Source organism: Zootoca vivipara, chromosome 13, assembly GCF_963506605.1.
Source record: "Zootoca vivipara chromosome 13, rZooViv1.1, whole genome shotgun sequence".
NCBI classification, from domain to species: Eukaryota; Metazoa; Chordata; class Lepidosauria; order Squamata; family Lacertidae; genus Zootoca; species Zootoca vivipara.
In genome coordinates, this window is record NC_083288.1 from 33102625 (window position 1) to 33128390 (window position 25766).

General features: G+C 46.7%; 1 protein-coding gene across 2 annotated transcripts; it reads right to left on the reverse strand.

Moving 5' to 3' along the window:
- Positions 1-987: 987 nt before the first annotated feature.
- LOC118094901 (serine protease 27) lies at positions 988-23869 on the reverse strand. Of its 2 annotated transcripts, XM_035135659.2 has the most exons (6): positions 23520-23869; positions 10743-10769; positions 8409-8571; positions 6336-6607; positions 4974-5143; positions 988-4145 (listed from the first exon to the last, which is right to left on the reverse strand). In XM_035135659.2, the coding sequence occupies exons 1-6, from the start codon at positions 23668-23670 to the stop codon at positions 3849-3851; spliced, it is 1080 nt and encodes a 359-aa protein (XP_034991550.1). In that variant the 5' UTR covers positions 23671-23869; the 3' UTR covers positions 988-3848. The 2 variants fall into 2 exon arrangements, with proteins under 2 accessions (XP_034991550.1, XP_060137548.1); XM_060281565.1 differs by lacking the exons at positions 8409-8571; positions 10743-10769 and having other exon boundaries at positions 23520-23582.
- Positions 23870-25766: the final 1897 nt, after the last annotated feature.

Below are 25766 nucleotides of genomic sequence, written 5' to 3' on the forward strand. Positions count from 1 at the left end.
CTGGGAGTTCTCCTGACTCCCCAGAGCAGATGTGGGGGAGATGTGGGGGCATGTGCCCAAGAAGCATGGGGGGTAGCCCCATTACGCTCATGGGAGTCCTTGTGCTGTCTTTTACTAGCACACAGGGTTCGTTCAATCTGGCCTAATCCATTTTGATTGCCAGGGTCAGGGAGAGTTGCTTGTGGGGGTATTCTGCCTCAGGTGTCCAAAAAAATAACTTGGCCAGCCTTGGGTACTATGCACCTAGACTTGTGTGTGTGTGTAGGATGTGCTATTCATCGCTCCACCTCAGGCAGAAAAATGTCTTACCCCAGCTCTCCCTTCTGGGCTACCTGAGATCTCAGAGGAGCAAGGTCTCCCAGCATGGAGGTGCTGTGGTGTCATTGTGCACAGAATGGAGGGTATTGTTATTATTTAGGTATGTCCGTGTTTGATTTCTCCCACTAAAAGCAGCCACAAGGCAACTTACTATTTAGGTGGGTCAGTGGGTGGAGGTGCCTGCCAGCACCAATATACAGGCTCCCTACATGTCTAAGCATGTGGGGGGGGGGGTTGTCACTGCAGTGAGCCATGACAGAGAGATGCTGCTGGTGGCGTAATTGATGCTGGGGTTGTGGCCGTAATTGCCATTCTATGGTGTGCTTTCCAGAACAGTATGTCTTTGTGCTCCTGCTCTGCCTTTGTTGCACAGATTTGGCAGCCACGGCACCTGGGTTTCGTTCCGCCCACTTGTTGAAACAACATGTTAACATTATTGCACCTCGTACAGCTACTGAAAGGTGTTCATAGCTTATATTAATTGCTCCACCTTGGGCAGAAAAGAGATATACTGAAAACTGATAAGTGACATCTGACTGTTTTTCTTGGCTGTTTTCATCCAACATGCATTACATTATTTTCCCCTTCTGCTTCAATCTTTCATCAGTGAGACTGTTTATTCCAGCTACTTTAATACACCATTAAAGAGCCTTGAACACCAACAAAGGATTTTATTAAGCAAAGTATTTTATTAATATGTGATGTTTTGCAAATCACACAAACCATACACTCCAGTGGCCAACACTTTGAACACTCCCCCTTTATTTTTTTCCACCCCTTTAATTTTTTTTCCACTTTTCATTCATTTACAAGACTCTTGAGAATATTTTGAGAGCCAAAGTTTCAGGGCATCTGGTTCTGGACTCCATAAAGGAAGCAAAATGTAAGGCCCCTAACTACACTTTGTGCCAGCAATGTGATTAGCTATCATGTCATGGGTTTGTTTTAATTAAATACCTGGCTGCGGGGGCGGGCCGGCTGTAATCACCACTGCAGCGTGTGAGGGAGGGGAGGGTTAAGTCATCCCTCCCCAACTCTGGTCTCAGTAAAAATATTCCCTCCCCCAGTGCAGCAGATAACATTAGAGGGGGGAAAGTATTGCTGCCAATGGGAGTGTTTTTTTCTCTTTAATGCTAACTACTGTATGGAAGATGATATTTACCAAATCACAGTGGTGGAGGGAAGACTTAGCTCTCCCTTGCCCTTGTACTGTGATGCCAATCACCATCAGGGTGTCTATGCCAGAGGTTGGCAACCTAAGGCCCATGGGCCAGTTCTGGCCCATGAGCTTCCTGGAACTGGCCCACAACCATTCCGTGGATCAGTGTGGGGATTCCGTGCTTTTTTTTCTCACCGCGGGGATCAACTTCCAGGTCAGAAGAGCGCTGAAAATAGCATATGTGCATGCACACAGGTGCTCCTCTGTCCCGGAAGTGTGCAAGAAATCATGTGTGCACGTGCACTCCTCACCCAGAGGAACGGCCGTACATGTGCATACACGCTATTTCCAGCGCACTTCTGGGATGGAAGAGTGCGCATGCGCATGCGCACACACTATTTCCGGCACTCTTCCAACCCGGAGGAGCACTGGAAATAGCTTGAGCGCATGCGCAGGCATGCACACTTCGGCCCACCGAGAGGTCTGCCGGGGAGTGGACCAGACCAGCCTCAAAAAAAAATGTTGCCGACCCCTGGTCTATGCCTCATTTTCAATTTTCTCCAAAACCCACCACATGATTGCTAATAATTTGGTTGATGTAATGGGAAATAGTTAAACCCATGGAAGACAGGATAATGGCTGCTGATTAGTGTCATGGCCAGCTGAGGAATAGTACATATGATTAAGGGCACATCTACAGCACAGTTTTTAATTACTTTGAAAGTCATTCTTTCCTCCTGAAAATTGCAGTTCTGTGAGGAAATACTGCAGATGCCTAACAGGCCATTATACCCAAACTGCAACTCCCAGGATGCCATGACAATGAAATTGTCATAAAATCACTATAATTTTGTATTTCAGGTATACTGTACTTGAAAACATTAAGTGATGTGGGCAGATAGAATTAGATAAAGGGGGAGTAAAGGTAAGGATTCCTTGAAGCAACTCTTACACAAACCTGTTTCAAACATACGTATCCCAAACAGACAGTTTTGTATTAGACTGAAATATGGACTTTTAAAATAAAGTTGAAACTTTTTTTTTATGCATATTGTGATACATCGACCTGGGCAGGGAGAGCGGAGGTGGAGATAATGCTGACCTTTAGAAATTCGAACGTATCAAAAACATTGATGACTTTGCTTTTCAACTTTGATCCAGTAAAAAGCAAGTTCAGTATCAGAGGTAGGAATTGACATTTACCTGAATCAGGCAGCTACCTTAGGTAGCTGGTTTTCAGTGTCATGAAAGGGCATCAAATTCTTAATTACTGGATTTATTGTTGTATTTTTTTGTGCTACCAGAGAAGGGCAGAGGCCTCAAGTGTCAAAATAAATGGGTTGGCCCTACGTTCTGTACATGTTGATTGGAGAGGGAGGTTTCATTTGCTGCTGTGCCCCAGGAAACAAAATGAATTGGTCCAGCCCTCTTTCTCTGTGTGTGTGTCTCACACATAGGTGAGAAAGGTGCTTTGGGGGATGCCTGTTGACATAAAATAGTGAGGCTCAGATGGCTCTTAGATGGCATGTTAAGGGATAGGTTCGGCTTCCCTGACCATTAAATTAAGTGAGGTCCTGTAGCATGGTACTTTCCAAACAGTGGTTTCCTTGCTTACTGCAAAACTGGCTTGGAATTGGTAGTAGGAAGAGCTGCTTAATGCTTTCCTTTATGGCCATTTGTCTGCTGAAAATCACACCTTTAACATGTATTCAATACAGATTTAAACCACAGGACCCCCTCCTCCCACAAAGAAACCTGGGAACTGTAGTTTCCCCCTCATAGATATACAATTCCCACCACCACCATCACCACCACCCCAAAAAAACCCTACAGTCCTGGGATTCTTTGGAAAAAGTCATTAACTTACAGTGTGGAACAAACAAAAGAGTCTAATCAATTTTAAGTCAGTTTACAAAGCTGTTTTGCTGTTTAAAAAATAAAAAGTGGGGAAATCAGACAGCTGAGCATTTTCTGCAGTTTGAACCTCAATTAATTTGCCTCAGAGGTCCAACTCTGTCCCCGTAAGGCACCAGCCAACAACAGGCACATGATTATTCCAGAGACCACTAGCCCCCCCCCCCAGTCCCAGCTACCCATGATTTCTGATTGCACCATACATATGTAAAAGTTTTGTGGCAAGAAAGGAAAGAGACAGTGGCTAGTAGGGGTCATGAGAAAGGGTGTTGCATCCCCCTGTTGAGAAGGAAGCACCAAACCACCTCTGCATCTGCAGAGACATCCATGCCCTCCCAGCATTTGTGTCTTCTTCTTGGGCAGATGAAGTTAGGAGTGACCAAGAAATGGGAGAAAGATGAGATGAGAGGTAACCCCGCAGCACTTGACCACTTGTAACTTCTTTTCCCCACAGATCTTATGGCAAGATATGAATAAGGGTCCACACCAAAACCTGGAGCAGAGCAGTTATGAAGGCCTGTCCCCTCCCATCAGCTCCAGAAGTGCCTTGATTCCTGATCCTGGTGTTGTAACCCCTCCTAGGTTCAACAAATTCCAAATTGGGGATAATCCTGTGAATCCAGTCGTGGTATGCGGTAAGGCGGATGTACACACCAGGGCGGTTCTTCTCAGCACAGCCTTCTCCCCAGCTGACAATACCAGCCAAGAGCCATTCCTGGTTCATCTTGCACATCAGTGGGCCACCAGAATCACCCTAGGCCAACACAAAGATGGGTGTTAGATGCATGGGTATACCTGAAGGAGCGTCTCCACCCCCATCATTCTGCCTGGACACTGAGGTCCAGCATCGAGAGCCTTCTGGCGGTTCCCTCGTTGCGAGAAGCCAAGTTGCAGGGAACCAGGCAGAGGGCCTTCTCGGTGGTGGCGGCCGTCCTGTGGAACGCCCTCCCATCAGATGTCAAAGAAAGAAACAGCTACAAGATTTTTAGAAGACATCTGAAGGCAGCCCTGTTTAGGGAGGCTTTTAATGTTTAATAGATTATTTTATTTCATTTTTCTGTTGTAAGCCGCCCAGAGTGGCTGGGGAAACCCAGCCAGATGGGCGGGGTATAAATAATAAATTGGTGGTGGTGGTGATTCAGTGTGGCATGGTTGTTAGGGGGTGGGGAAACCATCTCATACTTCCCAACGGTGCAGTTCCCAGCTTAGAAACCAAAGCAAAATGCATTTTACAAAGAAACATATGTTGAGGGTGGAGACGATGTTTGGGAATGCATAGTTTTTTGTGGGGAGGGGATGAGAACATGAGAAGAGCCCTGTTGGAGTCCATCTAGTCCAGCGTCCTGTTCTTACAGGGGCCAATCAGATGCCCCAGGAAAGCCCACAAGCAGGACCCACAAGGTAAAAGGTAAAGGACCCCCCCCCTGGACAGTTAATGTATGCCATCTCATCCACTCTCTTTTCAATGGCGAGGCTGAATATCAAATGTCTTAAAGAATAACAGAATTGGATAGCAGGTGAGACAGGAAGGACCTTATCCATGTGGAACTGAAGGCAGGTCTTGATGAGAGAAATCCCTCACCTTACACGTGTCCTTCATACCCTCAGCATACCCGGCACACATCATGTCGTCCTGGATGGGTTTCCGGGGCAGGTTTGGTCCCATGTCAATACTATAGAGCCGTCTGCAGGTCTGAAGATCTATTATGGGCACCTGAAGCTTCTGGAGCTGCTTTGGAGAAGGCAGATCCTCTGAAGTGAAGAACATGGGATAGTGAAGCAGAAACATGGAGACACGGTTATTATTTTATTATATTTCCTTTACCACTTGCACAATCCATTTGTGAGTCGGAAGGCACACTGTAAACAGATGTGCAAGAAGGTCAGGCAAGTATAAAGGTAAAGGGATCCCTGACCATTAGGTCCAGTCATGACCGACTCTGGGGTTGCGGCGCTCATCTCGCGTTATTGGCTGAGGGAGCCGGTGTACAGCTTCCAGGTCATGTGGCCAGCATGACAAAGCCGCTTCTGTCGAACCAGACCGAGCAACGGGAGCTCACCCCGTCGCGGGGATTCAAACCGCCGACCTTCTGATTGGCAAGCCCTGGGTTCTGTGGTTTAACCCACAGCGCCACCCGCGTATACCTTTAGGGTATAGATGCAATCAGCTGGAACAAAGTTTTTACTAGTTTCCAGTTGTTGGGTAACATGCAAGACCAACCTTTACTTCTAGCATACCTACCAGGCTCCAGATGTAAGTCAAGTTCCTAATTTTCTTCAAGAAGGCTGGGTGTTTATATTAAATTGGAAATGCTGGAGTGCAAAGCATGTGCTCTAACACTGAGCTTCAGCCTTTCCCCTCCAGCACTCTGCTTCTTCCACTCAGGGCTGTCTTAAGCGCCCCTGGCACCGTGGTGCGCCAGATCCCTCCGGCGCCCTTCCGCCCCGTTTCACAGCGCGGTGGGCGGGTGGGCGTCGCGCGCTGCGCGGCTGCCACAGGCGCTGCTGTGCGGCCGGCGGGCAGGCGCGGTTGCCGTGGGCGCAGCTGCGTGACGGGCTGGCCGGCCAGCGGGTGGGCGCAGCTCGCGGTGCCCTCCTGGCGGGCTGGCGCCATGGTGCCCTACGCCACCCAGCCTGCACGTAGGGCCGGCCTTGCTTCCACTAGCCAATCAGATGCCTACAAGCAAGACACAAGGGCAGCAGCCTTCTCCCTCTGATCCCAGAATTAGCATACAGCCATCATGACCAATAACCATTGATCACAGTATTTTTTCAAAGAATTCATATGTATTCTCAGCAAATCCCATTCCAAGGGAAAGGAAAGTTGGGGCATGGATCTTAGATCAGGCTTTCTAGAGCAGGAAGGGTGCATCATTACTATTTTGCATTTTCCTTGTCCAGAACCTTGTCCAGTTCTAACATTTCCCCCTCTCCCAGTACTCACGTCCTTCACTGATATCTCCCCAGCCAGTGACCCAGCACATCATGCCTGCAGGAAAGTCCACGTTGGGTGCAGGCACACAGATTGGGATGATGTATTTGGTGAATCTCACTGGGAAGATCAGCCTCACCAAGGCGATGTCTCCGCTTGTGGCCTCCCCTGCATAGCGGGGATTTCTGATTATGTCTCCAACTCCCATGGACTGTTTGTGGGGCCAGGAATTCTCCAGTTTGTTGGCCCCTAGCAGCACGGAGTATTGGGAGAGGTCACCTTCTCTGCAAGGGGATAGGTGAAAAATCGGTATGAGGAACGTTGTCGCCATTGCATACAATTTACTTGGCTGGGATCAGGAGGCTTTGGGATGCTATTAGACCCAGGGAAGCATTCAGACTATCTCAAATTTGCAACAAAAAAGGGGGGATACATTGCAGATAGATAGATAGATGATAGATAGATAGATAGATAGATAGATAGATAGATGATAGATTAGATAGATAGATAGATAGATAGATAGATAGATAGATAGATAGATAGATAGCAGGGTCGTAGGAAGATAGGGGCAGTGGGAGCGGGGTGCCCCAAGCAGCGCGATCCCAGGGGCGCCATCACGGGGCGCCATCACGGCTGCCCGCCCCGCCCCCCCAAACGCACGCCCCGCCCCTGCGCGTAGCATGCCCCACCCCAAAACGCACACCCTGCCCCTGCGCGTGGTGCGCCCCGCCCCCAAAATGGCACATCCCGTCCCGCCCCTGCGCACAGTGTGCCCTGTCCCCAGAATGCGTGCCACGTCCCTAGGGGCAGTGCGCCTGCTCTCCACACACACACCCCAGTGGTGGAGCATGAAGTCAACATTGGGCAAACCTGCATGTTAAGCCTGAGATGGTCCCATGGGCATTCCAATTCTGATTTGCCATTCTGCCTTTGTTCTGGGCACACTTTATCTGAAGCATCTTACAGCTGAGAAGTTTGCCAAGAGCAAAGTTTACCAGAGCAAAACAAATCACCTTGCCAAACAGTTCTTTCATCTAATTAAAATAAGCCTTGCAGCAGTTGAGCTCACAGATTGGATCAGAGCTCCTTGTTAATTTCATGTCCTTGGGAAGTTCATTAAGATACCCAGTGCTATGTTTCTCAAAAAAGAGGTGCCAAAACTAATCATGAACAATCTCTTAGAATGGCAATGGCACCCACCTGAGAGGTGCTGGAACTGAGTTGTGATGAGTTCCAGCTGGAAAAAAGCCCTGAAAATACCTTTTGTTAAGGCACTTTAATAGAAACATGTGTCCATATCTCAGCTCTTTTGCAAACTAATCAAGATAACTGGTGCTGAACTTGAATACTTGATTCTTAGACCTGGGTCTGGAAAGCAGAATTTGCAGAACCTTATAAGCTTAACATACTGTACTGTGAAACAGTAAAGCAATATGAAACTGCTTCATAATCTTTGCCTTCAGTTTATTTTTAGAAACACGATTGCAATGGATGTATAAATTAAAATATGCAACCTGGTTTCCTAAGAATGGGAATGCTGAGTGGGGAATTACAATGGTAAGGAGAGAAATTCAGCAGAGATTATTTTGAAAGATAGATAACCATGGTTGTAGTCTATGGACAACTGGATTCTTTGCCTTGGACATAATCTGCACTACCCCCAAGACCAGGCATCCCCAAACTTCGGCCCTCCAGATGTTTTGGACTACAGTTCCCATCTTCCTCGACCACTGGTCCTGTTAGCTAGGGATCATTGGAGTTGTAGGCCAAAACATCTGGAGGGCTGCAATTTGGGGATGCCTGCCCAAGACTATAATCTAACACATAGACCTGCAGGGTTTGGGCCAGGATATCCAAAGGATGACACATCTTCAGGTGAACCTACTTATATATTGAGAACAGCCTATATCTTCTGGGCTTTTCTCAAAGTTCCCACAACATCTGAGATGCCATGGATGACACAGAGAACAGGGCCTTTTCAGTGGGGGAGTGCATTTATAGCATAGTCTCCCACCTGACTTGTAAAGAGTCTTGGGCTCAGCGGACTGCAGGTGGGAGGGAAAGAGCCATTTCTAGGTTACTCACGGTGGGAAGCAATGTGCTGCGGTCACAATCCAATCATGGGTTATCAAAGCCCCTCCACAGATATGCTTGCCCATCTTCTTCACACTGACCTGCCATGGCCATTCACCTTCCACAGAGTCCTCACCCCCGACATTTCTATTCAGGGCAATTTGTCGCCCACATACTAGGAAAAGAAAGAGGTGGATGGGGTTAAACTCAACACTGGGCGCAATCTGTTCTGCACACAGCACATCTGGCTAAGGCAACACATTCTTTAAGAACAGGAGAGCCATCTCTGGCCCAGCATCCTGTTCTCCGAGTGATCATCTGATGCCTTAGTTGCATCACAGCTAGATTACTGCCATGTGCTCTATTTGGGGTTGCCTTTGAAAAGTTTCCAAGAACTCCAAAAGGTCTAGAATGCAGTGGGCCAATTATTAACAGGGGCCACCTGCTGGGTACATGTGCTTCTCTTGCTAAGGAAATGGCACTGGGTTCCAGTTTGTTTCTGAGCTTAATTCAAGTGCTGGTGATGATACTGAAAGCTTTTCAGGGATTGGAATGATGATATTTTCAATGGAAGCCTTCTTGTGTGACCAGAGGTGTAAAATCACTCATGGAGGAGTGGGGAATGGAAAAATTGTGGCGTGATACTGGTTTTATTTCCATTTTTTCCAAAGCCTAGACCAGGCATCCCCAAACTTCGGCCCTCCAGATGTTTTGGACTACAATTCCCATCATCCCTGACCACTGGTCCTGTTAGCTAGGGATCATGGGAGTTGTAGGCCAAAACATCTGGAGGGTCACAGTTTGGGGATGCCTGGCCTAACAATGCATTTTGCAAAGGAAGTAGATTTGGCACATGTCTACATCTTGTGTCTAATACTGTATGCGGTGCAGCCTATGAACTGGAAAATAAGTTCCACTGACAAAAGGGCTTAAACACAGGCAAGTGTGTAAAGCAGGCATAGGCAACCTTGGCTCTCCAGATGTTTTGGAACTACAACTCCCATGATCTCTGACCAGTGGCCCTGTTAGCTAGGGATCATGGGAGTTGTAGTTCCAAAACATCTGGAGAGCCAAGGTTGCCTATGCCTGGTGTAAAGGGATTGCAGTCTTACTCTATTTCTGCTAGGCACAAAGAGGGAGAAAGGATAACACGGAGCACTGATCTACGTCACCTTACTATGTTTCATTTTCAGATTCATTTTGTTTCAGCCACGAGACCTCGTACGGTAAGCTTCCTTTTAATGACACTACAAGATTCTCAGCATTCTGAATTTTGCATCAAACTTAAAACTTGACAGGTGTGAGGGACTGATTTTGCCCTAACTGAAAAGACAACCTTGGTGGGAACAACAAAGGGGAGATCAAGACTTCTCCCATGTTTTGAACATGGGAAGCTGCCTTATACCAAGAGATGAAAAGTATTGAAACCATCTACCCCAACTACGGAGACCAAATTCCATGCTTAAAGCAACTTTTAAGAAGTAACGGCGGTGGAATATAGACACATATAAAAAACCACTGTAAAAATGCTTTTTTAAAATATTTTGACAAATATATTGAATTTGCCATAGCTCACCATTGCCATCTAGTGTCACATTTATATAATGCACTTTCACACTTAAAACATTTTATTTGCAGCTGTATAGCTGAGTCCTGGGTTGCCTGTGTTCATAGAGAGTTTGTTGCATCCCACTGGAAAGATTTGCACTTTTATCCTTTTCATAAAGGTAAAGGTAAAGGGACCCCTGACCATTAGGTCCAGTCGTGACCGACTCTGGGGTTGCGTGCTCATCTCGCATTATTGGCCGAGGGAGCCGGCGTATAGCTTCCAGGTCATGTGGCCAGCATGACAAAGCCGCTTCTGGCAAACCAGAGCAGCACATGGAAACACTGTTTACCTTCCTGCTGTAGCGGTTCCTATTTATCTACTTGCATTTTGATGTGCTTTCGAACTGCTAGGTTGGCAGGAGCTGGGACCAAGCAACGGGAGCTCACCCCATCACAGGGATTCGAACCGCCGACCTTCTGATCAGCAAGCCCTAGGCTCAGTGGTTTAACCACAGCACCACCTGGGTCCCTATCCTTTTCATAGGTGACCTCTAAACCTAGTGTCTAAGATACATCTGTAGTAGAGAAGCAGGATGTGGATGTCCATATTGTGTTGCTTAATGGGGGTCCCCTGGAATGCACAAGACTGTTGGACAACCTGTTGCCTTCCAATGTTGTTGGATTCCAATTCCCATTATGCCTGACCATTGCCCACACCAGCAACATCTGGAGGCCCACAGGTTGCTTATCCCCAGAACCCAGCATAAAAGGTTAAAAAGTCTGATGACAAAAACTTACCCCAATGGGAACGGGTCATCTGATAACCTGCAACAGAAAGAGGAGGAATCAACAGGGACAACTCTGACCCAGGATTCACAGCTACACAATCAAAAACCAGAAGTAACCACAGGATTTTTATTCCAAGAAGAAGAAAATAATTGGGGGGAGGATTGGATTGCCCCAAATATTCTCCCCAGATCCTGATGCTGAGACTGCTTTTTTAAATCTCTCCCCAGGCATTGTGCTTAAACCTTGTGCCTGGCGAAGGTGCTATAGGCTTTGGTATGAAATGGACAGGAGAAAATAGGATCTCCATATTGCAGCTCTCAGACAAGGACAAGCAATGGGAGCAGAAGATGCTGTCCAATAAGATGTCAATTGAATGTGAATGGCATAGGCCAATGCGCTGTTGGAGGAGAGCACAGCTGATCTAATAATTGAACTGTTTTTTGCTGCACAGTGTTTCATGGGAAGAGTTTACTACTAAAAGTAAGGGGGGGACTCCTTAAGCTTGTAGATATCGAATCAATGTCATCTAATGATGTCACAAAAGGAACACATGAAGTTGCCTTGACAGAAGACGCCTTGTCCATCTTGCCCAGTTTTTCCTTCACTGTCAGAGATGCTTCAGGATTGTGGGTCACCATGTCTTTTCTCCAAAGCACGGTAATGGTGCACATGCAGTTTCAGCATTTTTGTTTTAACATTTTGCTCAATGCTTTACTCAGATATTTATTGCATTTCGATATTGTGTACTGACTTCTTTTTTTTTTTGCTTGCAGTTTTATTATTGCAACTTGTGTGAACCACTTAGAGTTTTTGCTATATCAAGCAGTCTATAAAATATTAAATTTGGTTTGACTGAGGCGCAGCACAATTACATAGCTAAACAGATTTAGCTATGCACTGACATCACTGAGGGCAAATGAGGACAACTGAAATGCAGCGCAGTGTTTCCTGAATTAGTCACCCTGAATGAGTCCAACCTGTCAGGGATCACACAGCGAGTTTGATGACATCACAATAGATTTAAATTGCAAATCTTTGCCTGGAAGTTTCTTCTTGGAATTCCTGAAACAATAGCTGGTTTGGAGATCTTCCTCTCCCAGAAAATTAGGCACTTTAACAGAATAATTACCTGAGTTCCTTTAGGGATCTGAAATATGCCTATCAATTGTATACCTTTCAAGCTAAAAAGAATCCAGTGCTAGAAAACCTTTCGTTTTCAGTATAGCATGTACAACGTTTCTCTCTCTAAATATATATCCCAGTTACATTCAACCATTGTGGTCATTTCTAATTACAAGAAATGCACACAATCTAATCAAATATAATTGTTGGTTTTTTTTAAAAAAAAATTATAACAAATGTTAACTAATCTCCTGTGTCTGACATAACCAAAAATGCAATCGATCCTAATCCATTTATTATAGCATGTAATCACCATTGATTGTCTGGTATAACGTATTTTGTTTTACATTGGAAAGGAAGCCAAGGATTCAGGTAGGAGAGTCTATGCGCTTTACTCCCTCTACCACCAGGACAGTTTTCAGTTTCTCAGTTTCTGTTCACTGAAACAGTAGCAGTAAAAACTATACAGGCAAAATACTATATGCACAGAGCTAGGGTTGCGATATCTCCAGAATTTTCCAGACATGGCTGGTATTCAGCCCCCTTAAGCAGCATCTGGGCAAAAATCACTGAAATGTCAGGGAAATTCCGACATATAGCAGCCCATGTCAGTAGTGTAGATGTTGGTGGTTTTCATTTAAAAATTAGCTCAAGAAATATATTTTTTGTTGAGATTCTATCAAAAACTTTTAAAAACTCAAAAAGAAAAGTTCAACAACTTTGCTGAAAAAAGGTCTATAACCTTTGTGTCTGGATTTTCACTTTTTGAAATACTGCAACCCTACACAGAGCCCTCTCTACCAATTGCATTTCTATGGTCTGAGTATCTGCCTATCAGCAATACAGCTCCATGGAGTTAGCCCCTTCTCTAACTAGCAAGAATATGTATTTGTGAGGTTTGGCTGCTAACCCACAATCAGGCCCAGGAAATTTGTGCGGTTTGCCCATAACCATCAGGTAAGCCAACTTCCATATCAAATTCTGTCAGGCTGCATGAATGCCAAATATGACAAATAAATTATAGGTAGGATGCCTGAACTAGGAAAAAGATTTACGCTAAGTTGGACATTACTAACTGAGGCACATGAATTGCAGGGATCTCCTTTGAACAGGACTCCTGTTCAATGTGCACTGCAAATGTGTCAGTTTCAGTTTCTCGTTTTTTCATTGTTCAGTTCCCCACATTTCTGCAACAGTTTGTGAAAATTCATCAGCATTTTAGTGCAAATTTATCCTTCTATACACACTTTTATATGTAATTCTGCCCGATAAGCATGATTTTGCACAGCTTTCCAGAATATAATGTAGTTTTGTATGACATTCTCAGTAGTATCTGCATATTTTTCCTGATGTGCAACATATGCAACCTCAATCAGTTAAGATTAGTAAACTAAAAGCCATGCAACTAATTGACGGATATTCCTAATCAGTCAAACAGCTCTAATATATCTCACACATGCAGAGTCAAAACCCACAATCTTAATATTCATGATTTCACATCATCCTAATCCAGGCATGTCCAACAGGTAGGTCGTGATCTACCAGTAGATCATTGGACGTCGGCGGTAGAACACTGATAGATCATTGGCTGAGCAACTGTGGCTCCCCTAAAAAAAAGCTCAACATTTTACCTCCTCCCTGAAAAAACTCAAAAACTTTGACCCGAACCCCCCAAAAGGGGGTAGATCACTGCCAGTTTTTAACTCTGTGTGTAGATACCAGTCTTGTTTTAGGTTTTTTGTTTTCCAGTTTGCTTTTTTTGCTTTGTTACAGTGGGAGAAATGAGGGTGTGCCGTTCTGTGAGATTAGTGATTTCCCAACCCATGGCAAAGCCACAGATACAAGATGGGAAAGGGTGAGGCGTGCAGTCACATCCAAAGACAGGATGACTAAGGTGATTCACAAGCTGCTAACAAAATCTCCCAAGCAACAGAAAGGTTGGAAGGTTATATAGAACTTGGGAGTGCCACATCCCTTGGAGGTTTGGGCTGTGGCATGCACTAGCATGCAATTCCTTCAGGCTGGGGGGGCGGGGCGAGGGAGGGGTGAAAGAGGGTGGGTATGTGCATACACCTTTATCAATTGCTTTGTACAGGGGCAGTCCATGTGGTACCCACCAGCTGTGGTTGGACTGCAACTCCCATCATCCCTGGCCATTAGCCATACTGGCAGGGGCTTGTGGGAGATGTAGTCCAACATCCTCTGGAGACTACAACATTGGCCACCCCTGGATATAAAAGGTAAAGGTATAGGAGCCCTGACGGTTAAGTCCAGTCGCAGACAACTCTGGGGTTGCAGCGCTCATCTCGCTTTACAGGCCAGCGTTTGTCCACAGACAGTTCATGTGGCCAGCATGACTAAGCCGCTTCTGGCGCAACGGAGCACCGAAACCAGAGCAGCGCACGGAAATGCCGTTTACCTTCCCGCTGGAGAGGTACCTATTTATCTACTGCACTTTTTGGCATGCTTTCAAACTGCTAGGTTGACAGGAGCTGGGACCGAGCAACAGGAGCTTCCCCCCGTCGCGGGGATTCAAACTGCCGATGTTCTGATCAGCAAGCCCAAGAGACTCAGTGGTTTATTAATGCTACATAAATGAGTCTCAGGCTCACAGATCCCCCCTTTCCCACTCCCCTGCTCCTCCTCTGGCATGGTCACAAGAACAAGAGCAAAACCATCTGCAAATGTAATCATAGTTTGACATTTCACCCATCCAATAATAAATCATGCTTAGTTTTAACTTTGATTTGTCAACTTCAAATCTGTTATTATTTATATGGTATATGTATACCATACAAATGCAACACACTGTAGTTGTAGTAGTAGTTGTTGTTGTTTAGTTGTTTAGTCATGTCCGACTCTTCGTGACCCCATGGACCAGAGCATGCCAGGCACTCCTGTCTTCTGTACTGTAGTAGAATAACACAAGTCAGAATGACTGATCCCTGCCCCAAGGAGCTTACAATGTCAATTTTCTCATGAGGAGGACAATAGAAGAAAGAAAGCATAAGATGTGCTAAGTGGGAGCAAATTATTTAAACACTGTATTTAAACTAAATTCAAGCAAAGTGGAATCTTCACTTGAACTTTGGCACCATTATGTCAGATGAGTTGAAGAGCAAACGTATCTAGTACAATTAGCTTGGTATTCAATATTCATTAGTTCAATTAGTGCCAGACTTTGAATTCATTAAACTGATGCCATGGAATGTTTAAAAACCACTCTCCCAACCTCAGGATTAAATTACAGCTTGTCAATCATGTGGTCACAGAGCTATTTAACCTGCCATAGAGGAGCAAGCTAACAAATAAAGTTATATCAGATCTAATTATGGAAATGATCATTAGCTAATTAACCATCCATTTACTCAGCATAAAGGTTTTAGCTTGAAGACTTCACAGTGGAGTTTCACAACAAGGATGCCTGCATCATATAATAATTTGCAGATAACTGTAGCAATAAATACAATGAAAATTTTATTCCCAAGCATTTATTTATTGCTGCCTTCCACTTCCATGTGGTCCTATTGATGCTACATATTGTAAACTGTGAAAGAAACTAGGGGACTCCAGTGGCAGACTCGTCAAACTACAACTTTTGCAGGAAAATATTTGTGGCTGTAGGATTATCCTGGAAGCTTCTTCAACAACCATTCTGTTCTAGATTATATCCACCAGTAGAGAGTACTATCACCTCCTCCTCTTATTTGGTGCCCATGGCAACTATATTGTTTTGACACCCATGACACTTTTATCAAGATTCGAGTACCGGCAACTCATTTTTTACAGAGAGAGAGAGAGAGAGAGCACTGCATAAATCATTCAGGACTAGAATCACAGACACATTATCCGCACCCCATATGCACACAATCCATTAGGGTTGTTTAATTTCCAAGCAAAGGGCCTGCTGGTTTCTCTTTAAGGTTTCCAGACTCAAAAGAGAGCAGGGCAATTAAAGGCACAGAAGTCCTGTCCTCCATTGAATCTGGCAACCCTACAATCCATACGTAATTAATCCAATCAGCCGCACCACCCAGATTGGCACACAGCACACTCAAGCAGTCCTCAAACAGCTTATCCCATAATCTTTTGGAAATATCATGTAACATTCCCAGAAACCTCACACACCCTTCATTTTCCAAATAGCTCCACCCATATGTGTGCAGCTGGGAATTCATGACAGCAAGGGTCACCAAGAGTAGCAAATTCTCTATTTCAGGGCTAGGCAGGTCTCAATATTTTATTTCTATTTTTATTTATTTAATTTATTATTATTATTATTATTATTATTATTATTATTAAAACTTATACATTGAAGATCTCAGGGTGGTTCACAGCATAAAAATACAGAATAAAAACACAAAATACATATTAAAACCAGAACAAAACAAACCCATAATCTCCCTCCCCCCACTCTCTCACACACACATTTAAAAGGACATAGAATGCTAATCAGCCCAAGGCTTGGCAGAAGAGAAACACCAAAAGATGTATTATGAAGGCACCAGATGTAGCCCCCTGGAGAAAGCATTTCACATGGGGAACCACTCCAGAAAAGGTCTGATCTTGTGTTGCCACCTTCCAGACCTCTCATGAAGGAGGCACATGAAGAAGAGCCTCAGCTGATGATCGCAGGATCCGGTCATCTCATATGAGGAGAAGCGGTCTTTCAGGTATTGCAGTCCTGAGCCATTTAACATCAGAGCCAGCACTTTTAATTGGGCCTAGAAATTAATTGGCAGCCAGTGCAATTTGGCCAGGATTGGTGTAATATTCTCAAACTGTCCTGCCCCAGTGAGGCATCTGGCCACTGAATTCTTTAGCAGCTGATGTTTCCGAACCATCTTATACAGCCCAACATGTAACGCATTGCAGAAATCTAGCCTACAGGTTACCAAAGCACAAATAACAGAAGTTAGGCTATCCCTGTCCAGATAGGGGCACAGCTGGTCCACCAACTGAAGTTGATGAAAGGCACTCCGGGCCACTTAGACCACCTGAGCCTCAAAGGATCCAGAAGTACCTGCAAGCAACGCATCAAGAGCAGGCACCCACGTGGTCTAGGGAACCACCCACTAACAGTGTTTCAATCTTATCTGGGTTGAGCTTCAGTTTGTTGCCTGTCATCCAGTCCATTACCAAAGCAAGACAATGGTCCAGCACATCTACTGCCATACCTGCAGATGTAAAAGAGAAGTGGATCTTTGTGTCATCAGCATATTGCTGACAATGTACTCCAAAACTCCAGATGGCCCCACTTAGCAGTTTCATGTAGATGCTAAATAGCACAGGGGATAAAATTGAACCCTGAGGGAACCCATATTGAAGGCTCCACATGGCTGAAGAGCACTGATCAAGCACCAACCTCTGGAAATGACCATCCAGGTAGGACCAGAACTATTGCAAAGTGGGGCCACCCACCCCTAACTCAGCCACATCCTCGGTGACTCCAAACACTTGCTCTGAGGGGTAAGATACAGGCCTATCAATGGCTCTAAAGTCTTGGAAATTCCATGTTCTGTGGCAGCAAAATCTGGACACCAGATGCTAGGGACAACCTAATAAGGAAGGCTTCTGAATGAGGGCATTCGCAGCCCTACCTGAAAATGCCAGGGGTTGAATCTTGGACCTCCTGCACACAAAGCAGATGGTCTCCCACTGAGCTACAGCATTTTTCCTTGTCTCAGCCATGGGTGTACCCAGCATGGGGCAGGGGGGGGAGCAGCTGCCCCCCCTAGAAGGCCAAACCACGGGCCCGACTAGGGAAGCAAATACCCTGCGCAGGTTGACACGGGGGGGGGGGGACGCTGCTGGTGCCGCGGCTCCTCGGCGGCGGCTCCTCCTCCTCAGCCCGCCCTGCCTACATTTGCACCAATCCCCGCCCACTAAAGCCTTTGCGCCTCCCAATGAAAAGCTCTGCCGGACGGCAACCTCTCCTGCCTAAGAGTTCTGCTGGGCTGGCAAGCGAAGGAGATGTGGCTCCCTGCATTGGTTGCAGCTGCTGCCGCGCTCTGCCTCCCGGTAGGCTGCACTGCGTTCGTCGGTGCCGCGGGCTGGGAATCGCCCCCTTCCCCCCTCCGCACCCCCCTACCCCCCCCCCCGTTAGGAGTTGCTACTGAGACTCCTCCTGGGCCGGGAGAGGAAGTGCACCGACAGGAGCCAGTTCAGCCTCGGTGGGCAGAAGCCTGCAAAGGAGGAGTGGGGGGCGGCGCCCGAAGGCGGTGGTCGTGGCTGCTGCAAGGAAGCTGCGTGGGGGCGTTTGCACCAGATTGCCGGCAGCAGGAGTAGCACAGCGGCAGTGACCCTTCCTCACCACCCCCACCCCCAGCAATAGGAAAGGAGCTGCCTTGGGGGGCGGCACAGCTCTCCGCTCCCCCTGTGTGCATTGCCCTCTACGGGTATTGGCTGCTGTTTTCTTCTTTGCAATGCGCCCCCCCCAGCTGCTCTCCCTTGCTGCCCCTGCCGAGAGAGGGGCGTTGAGGGCGGGGGAGCCTCCGCCGCTGCCGCCGTAGGGTCGCAGCTGGGGGGCTCACCTGCGCTGCGCCACCCCACCTTTCCCATCTTTTGCTCCCTTGCGATGGGGAGGCGGCGGTGGCAGCTTCTTCTTCTTCTTTGAGGGTCTCAGCTTGGCGGGGGGTCCCCAGTATCCTCCCAGGCCATGGGGGGGGTGGCCCCCCAGGACTAGCAGACCTCTGAGCTCCTTCCCCATCCCAGATATATAGGGTGGGAACTGGCAAGGCTTCGGGAGGACCTGGAGGAGGGAAAGCGGGGCCCAAAGGGTTTTTTCAGGGGGGTGGCTAGCCGTAAATGGATGGGAGCGGTTTTTCAGAGCAGGGTCGTCTTAAGCATACCTGGCGCCGTGGTGGTACGGATCCCTCTGGTGCCCCCACCCGCCCCGTTTCCTGGCGCGGCAGGCGCAGCTCACTGTGCGGCTGCCGCCTGGAGGGCCAGGGGGTGCTGCCCGCCCCCTATTGTGACGCCCCTGCATGCGGCGGAGGCGGCCCCAGGCCCGCGCCTCTCCGGAAAGCAGCCTGAAGCCGCTGAACAGCTGAGAGGTGCGCCTGGGGCGGCCTCCGCCGCAACTCTCAGCAGGCGCAGTGGCGCCCCTGGTGGCCTGGTGCCCTGGCACTCTGCGCCACCGGACCCGGGTCTAGAGACGGCCCTCCTTCAGAGCAGGGAAATTTCGTGTGAGAGAGTTTAGGGGGTTCATTTAGAGGCTGCAGCCGCCGCCGCAGAGTCATCGGGCCCGCTGGCCCTGTAGCCCTTCCCACATCCCCACTTTGTGGCCCCTCCCCTCCTGTGCCTTGGCCCCGCCCCTGAACGACCATGGCTTGCCCCCCCCCCCTAGTTTTGATCCTGGGTACGCCCCTGGTCTCAGCCATCTTTTAGGATCAGCAGGATGGGCCCCTTCTTAAGCTTCGCATTTGTACATCAGGATGGCAACTGGCCAGGAGATGAGGAAACCAATCCAGCCCAGCTTGCTTTTATGCCTTGAAGCAGCTGCTTGATGTGCCGAAATCAGCAACTGGTGTTTGTTTTGTTCCAGGCTGTAGAGATAAGCATTATCACCTGCTAGCTGGTGTTGATCAAGCCTGCTCCTGATGTGATGCTCCTGGGGCCAGTTCATAACTTGGCAACATCGGTACTTTCTGCCCACTTCTAACAAAGGAGGAAGCACTGGGCAGGCTTAACCACATATTTCGGTAACTGGTGTGTTGCAGGAGAAAGAGAGGTGGTGATCAAAAGGAGTTTAGTCTGTGAGAAATGCTCTCGGGTATCAACCTCCCTTTCTCACTCTCTTCTTCTTTCTATGCATCCAGATATAAACACTGCAGCGGTTAGGACAACGATGGTCCCAGTTCCCTTCCATATGCAAGATGACACAGGGTGGGAGGGAGGGTTAGCTCAACGTTTGAGATGGGCTCCCTGGGCAAAGTGTCCTCTAGTGAGTCCCTCCCTCTGTTAGTGGGCTTACCTGGCTGCAGTAGCAGTGACCCAAACAGGACTGGGCAGCTGTGTCTAGCTGCCCTTTTTAATCACCTACAATGCTTCAGAATGATGCTCAATAGGGGGAAATTATAAGGGTTGTTAGAGACGCGAGTGGCGCTGTGGGTTAAACCACAGAGCCTAGGGCTTGCCGATCAGAAGGTCGGTGGTTCGAATCCCCGCAACGGAGTGAGCTCCTGTTGCTCGGTCCCTGCCCCTGCCAACCTAGCAGTTCGAAAACATGTCAAAGTGCAAGTAGATAAATAGGTACCGCTCTGGCGGGAAGGTAAACGGCGTTTCCGTGTGCTGCTCTGGTTCGCCAGAAGCGGGTTAGTCGTGCTGACCACATGACCCGGAAGCTGTACGCCAGCTCCCTTGGTCAGTAAAGCGAGATGAGCGCTGCAACCCCAGAGTCGTCCACGACTGGACCTAATGGTCAGGGGTCCCTTTACCCTTTACCTTTATAAGGGTTGTTATATGATCCACGTGCACCCACCTCACCTAGCCCTGGAATTTCCAAAGACTGTATGACTACCATCCGTTTCATTACCGGTATATTCTTCCATAATCAGTAACTTGCTAGTTTTATGATGGAGTGGGGGGAGGGTATTGATTCAGTTTGTATTTAAAGGCATGTCTACCCAGCTTGCACTTTCTGAAACAAGATATGGACTAGAGAACAGCCATCCTTTGAAATTAGCATTTCTCAAAAAAAAAAAAATGCAATGCAGTTCTCCAGCCAAGACCATATTAGTGGAAATGACATACAAAATGCATATGGGGCAAAGTTGCTTTGCAAAGAAATGTGTGTACAGTGGAACCTCGGTTTATGAACACCTCGGTTTATGAATTTTCGGTTTATGAACACTGCGGACCCATCTGGAACGGATTAATTCATTTTCCATTACTTTCAATGGGAAAGTTCGCTTCAGTTTATGAACGCTTCAGTTTATGAACAGACTTCCGGAACCAATTACACCCATGCTTCAGTTTATGAATGCTTCAGTTTAAGTACTCCGCGGACCCGTCTGGAACGGATTAATCCATTTTCCATTACTTTCAATGGGAAAGTTCGCTTCAGTTTATGAACGCTTCAGTTTAAGTACTCTGCGGACCGTCTGGAACGGATTAATCCACTTTCCATTACTTTCAATGGAAAAGTTCACTTCAGTTTATGAACGCTTCAGTTTATGAACAGACTTCCGGAACCAATTGTGTTCATAAACCGAGGTACCACTGTATTAGGCAAAATTGCACACAAAAGTGTGTTATAGTAGCATAAAATAGCACTAAATTGTTGAAAGCTGTTGTGGAAATGTGGAGAACTGAAAAATACCCTTCCCTATTCTCAATATAATTGTAGTTTTGTTTTGTTTTTATATCGATAGTTTTTATTGATTTTTTTTAAAAAAATAGAAAATTATAAAAAATAAAACAAACCTATTTTTGCAGGTTTGCATATCTTGAGGAGGCACTTTGTTTAAAAATAGGATACAGAGATAAGTAACAAATATAAATGAAACATAAACAAGGAACTATCAATAAAAATAATAATTGGGTGGGGGGGACAGTGGTGGAACTTCAGGCAAGGACGGGGCTGGCACGAGTCCCGGGGGCGTGGTGCGCCGCCCGCAGTGGTGTGGTGTGCGTCCTGGGGGCGTGTGTCCTGGGGGCGTGGCACGACACCTGTGGGGGCGTGGCACCCAGTGCGGGCAGGGGGGCAGCTGCAATGGCACCCCACCGGGATCGTGCTGCCGGGGGCGGTGTGCTCCCCCCCCCCCCATTCCTCTTCCTCTGCCAGTGTGAGGGGAAAGAGGATACTGCCAGGAGTATCTTTATGGAATTCTCAGGATGCTAAAGGCTAAAAGATGATGAAGAAGAAGAGGAGGAGGAGGAGTAGGAGTAGTAGTAGTAGTTTGGATTTGATATCCCGCTTTATCACTACCCGAAGGAGTCTCAAAGCGGCTAATAATCTCCTTTCCCCTCCTCCCCCACAACAGACACCCTGTGAGGTGGGTGAGGCTGAGAGACGTCAAAGAAATGTGACTAGCCCAAGGTCACCCAGCAGCTGCATGTGGAGGAGCGGAGACGCGAACCCGGTTCCCCAGATTACGAGTCTACCGCTCTTAACCACTACACCACATTACAAACCCATACAGCTATGTGCATTGAGAGTGTGTGGGAGAGGAGAGAGGTACAGAATGGTTTATTGCATTGTCTCAGGGTAGCCATATACTTTGAAAAGTTGGATGTGGACTCAGATTGCAAGAGTCATCTTTTACTGTACATATTGAATAAAATCATAACATGTTGGGGGGGGGTGTCTTGCTTTGTCCTCTTGCTACTTAGCTCATGAGTGAGTTTCCTAGTGAAGCTACTCCCCATACCTTGCTATGCCATGCTGGAAGAGTGGCCCCTAGTAAATCTGTCCAGTCCCTAGCAATAATATTTCAAGCAGCAATTAACATCAAGAGGCAGAAAAACTAAATGTATAATTATTGTTAATTGTTAAGTCTAATTTTAGTTTTTCTGCCTCTTGATGTTTTCCTCCGTGGTCTCCTACTGTTGTTTTATTTTAATAATGTATCATTGCACTCTCTTATTATGTGTGTGTGTGTGTGCGCGCGCACATGTATTATTTTTTGTAATGTGCTTTGGTTATTATTTTAATACAAAAGTGAGATATAAATAAAAAGAAAACTAATCAACACACCCACTCAGTATCAGTTCCATAGAGTCAAATTAGGAAAAGCAGGAGCCTTTCCACAGTGGGTCAAGAGAGACTTTTCTCCTGTATGCCACCCCTCCCCCCCAAAAAAAAAACCGAGAGAGAGAGAGAGAGAGAGAGAGAGAGAGAGAGAGAGAGAGAGAGAGAGAGAGCTTGGCCGTACCAACCTAATTACTCCAGAATCATTTGACAACCACTGGTTCTGTACTAAAAATCATAGCTTAGAATTCATTCTTTGGCTCTAGTCATGCACTAGAAGGACAGAAATATCATTTTTTATCATCATTTAATCACTCAGTTCATTAACAATAATAAAAACGATGCTGGCTAAAGGATCACTGTTCCAGGGATCTTGAAGGTTTGCCCCTATAAGCCTCAGGTGTTTTGCCTCCCAAACTCACCACACCTGAAGTACCACTTTTTTTCCAGGACTGATGAAAGGATTCAGGAATCCTGGATCCTAGACCCACTCTTAGATGTCTCAATCCCACAATCTTTGGTGGAACTCTCTTCCAAATGGGATCAGACAGGGGGGCCCTCCCTGTTAAGCTTCTGACACCTACTGAAGACTTTCTTTTATTTCAGCAAGCATAGGCAAATAGGAAACTATCTTATACCAAGTCAGACCATTGATCCACCTAGCTCAGTACTGTTTACACTGACTGGCAGCAGCTATCCAGGATTTCAGACAGACAGTCTCTTGCCAACCCCACTTGTAGATGTGGGGGATTGAACCCAGGACCTCCTGCTTGCAAGGCAGGTGCTCTACCACTGAGCTGTAGTCCTTCCCCATGGAGCATTTTAAGGCATTTCTGATCTGATAGTTATTACCTGATTTTTTTTTAATCTTTGTTGCATTTGTTGAGCTTGTTGTATGCTGTTTAAGCAGTATATAAATTGTTGAAATAAAGGTGGCCTAAATGAATGCAGTGGGAACTTCTAATGCTTACCTCTGTCGGGTATGATCTGCTGGTCATCCTCACAAGAATTATATCCATAATGCCATTGCTTGCAGATCCCTCTTTGCATCATCAGGGTAGCCAAAACCAGCAGCAGAGCTCCTGCGGTGCCAAATCTGGGTGCCCCTTGCTGTCTTGCCATGATTCCGTTTTTCTTTTTCTTTTGTTTTTGGATCTGCTGTCACTCAATCCTCCCTGAACTGGGAGAGAGCGGCAAGAGGGATGCCCTCTGGGGTGACAGGGCTTGTTTCTCTCCAAGATGCAGATGCTTTAATACCTAGCCCTCAGAAGGGCGGGCACAATGTCACCCAACTGGTTTGACTGATGTGCTGGGTTGCGAGTGTGGCGTCTGGCAGCCAAATGGGGAAGCCGGCTGATGAAGCCTAAGATATCCATCCGGAGAATCCAGCCAGCTGTGCTCCTGCATCCCTGATGGATGTGCCAGTACCTGGTAGAGAAACGGTATGCAGGAAGATAGAAGAGGTGGAGACAGCCATGAAGATAGAAGAGGCTGCTTAATCCAAACTGCAGCTCCTGGAAAAGATGGGACTAGTCATACGGGCCAAGTAGCCTTCAATACTTCCATGTGTTGAGGAACAGGAGGTTAAGGTTAGTAGATTAGAAATTATATGTGGGAGGTAAATGACTCCTGCTGAACATCTATTAGCAAGGAGTTCCACAACAATGAGTCTGCCTCACTGAAAGCTTGGCCTCTGGTAAAGGCCAGTTGAACTTCGGGGACATGGTGAATATATTCCGCCCTTCATCCTAGGGCATAGGTGCCAACTCCCAGATTGAAAAATCTGGGATTGGCACCGGAAGTCACGCTGCGACCATTTTGGAACTGGGCAGAGCAGCACCGGAAGTTGCTTCTGTGCATTCTCTGCTCATTTCCAAAATGGCCACGGCACCGGAAGTCGCGCTGCAGCCATTTTGGAAGTGGGCAGAGCAGCGCCGGAAGTCACTTCTATGCATGCTCTGCCCATTTCCAAAATGGCCGCAGTGCCAGAAATCGCTTCTGCGCATGTCCAGAGACTCCAGACATGCGCACAAGGAGCCTGCCCGGGCCAGTAAGAATCCAGGGGATTTACGGGGGGGGGGGGTAATCCGGGCTGCCAGCGGGAAACGGCTGGAAAACGGGGGTTTCCCAGGGAATACGAGAGACTTGACAGCTATGTCCTAGGGTGACTTGCAAGAATAAACACATAGTACCTCATTCCCTATAGACTAGCTAGATCACAGAGATTGACAGGGGCTGAGCTTTAGGAGGTGTTTCTGGCTCCAGAAATCAAATTTCTATCATCAGAATTCAGCGCATTAGCCCCTTCATGATAGAACACCTGACCAGTGGAGGTGAGGCAGGTGCCAACATTGAACAGATTTTGATGGGCTGCAAAAACATTTTCATTTCTGAAATGTTAACTTATCCGGTCACTTTTAGAACTCTACTGTTTCATTTATGAGGTAAGTTATTCTGTATTTTATTTTGCTGCAAATTGCTTAGAGAGCTATGTTTACAGTAGATTCGTAAATGCTTTAAATGTGCACATACAACAATCAGTAATGAAAAGAAAAGAAAATCAACAATATAGTAAAACAGAGCATTGGTCACTTTTCCAGCCACCCAGCCATCCTTCTACATTAAAAATGAAAATAATAATCCTAACAGAACAGGCAGGTTTTTAGCTGGCCCCTGACACTAAAAACAGTTGGTGTCCAAGGGAAGTACATTCCATAGACTGAGAGTTGGCTGACCATCAGCTTTGTGGTTTTCTGCGGTGTTTTCTGTACTCTGATGGGGGTAGAGCTGTTGATTTTTTGCTCTGCTGTGGCTGCTGCCACTCTCCCATTGCATTTTGCAAATAGGCTGTTGCTTAGTTGAAAGCCTCCGAGATCCGCTATCAGGTGCGCGGCATGTGGGCGAACCGTTACTGCGTGCTGCCTTTGTTTCTCCATGATCTTGCCCGGCGATAAATATTCAACATCATGGTTTTGTTATCATGTATCGGTTGGATTATTGCAATGTTCTAATTAATATGTCTGGCTATATTGCGTCTACTGTATATATGAGATGGAGAGACAGAAGTATCTCTCTATCTGTGGTTTCCCTAACAGCAACTAAGACGTAAAAGACAAAAAAAAATACGTGTGAGGTTTCCTTATCCCTCAAGAAATCTGACTCTTCAGGGAATGAGGTTTAGCTTTTACCATGGGGTTACAAAGATTGGAATCAATGGC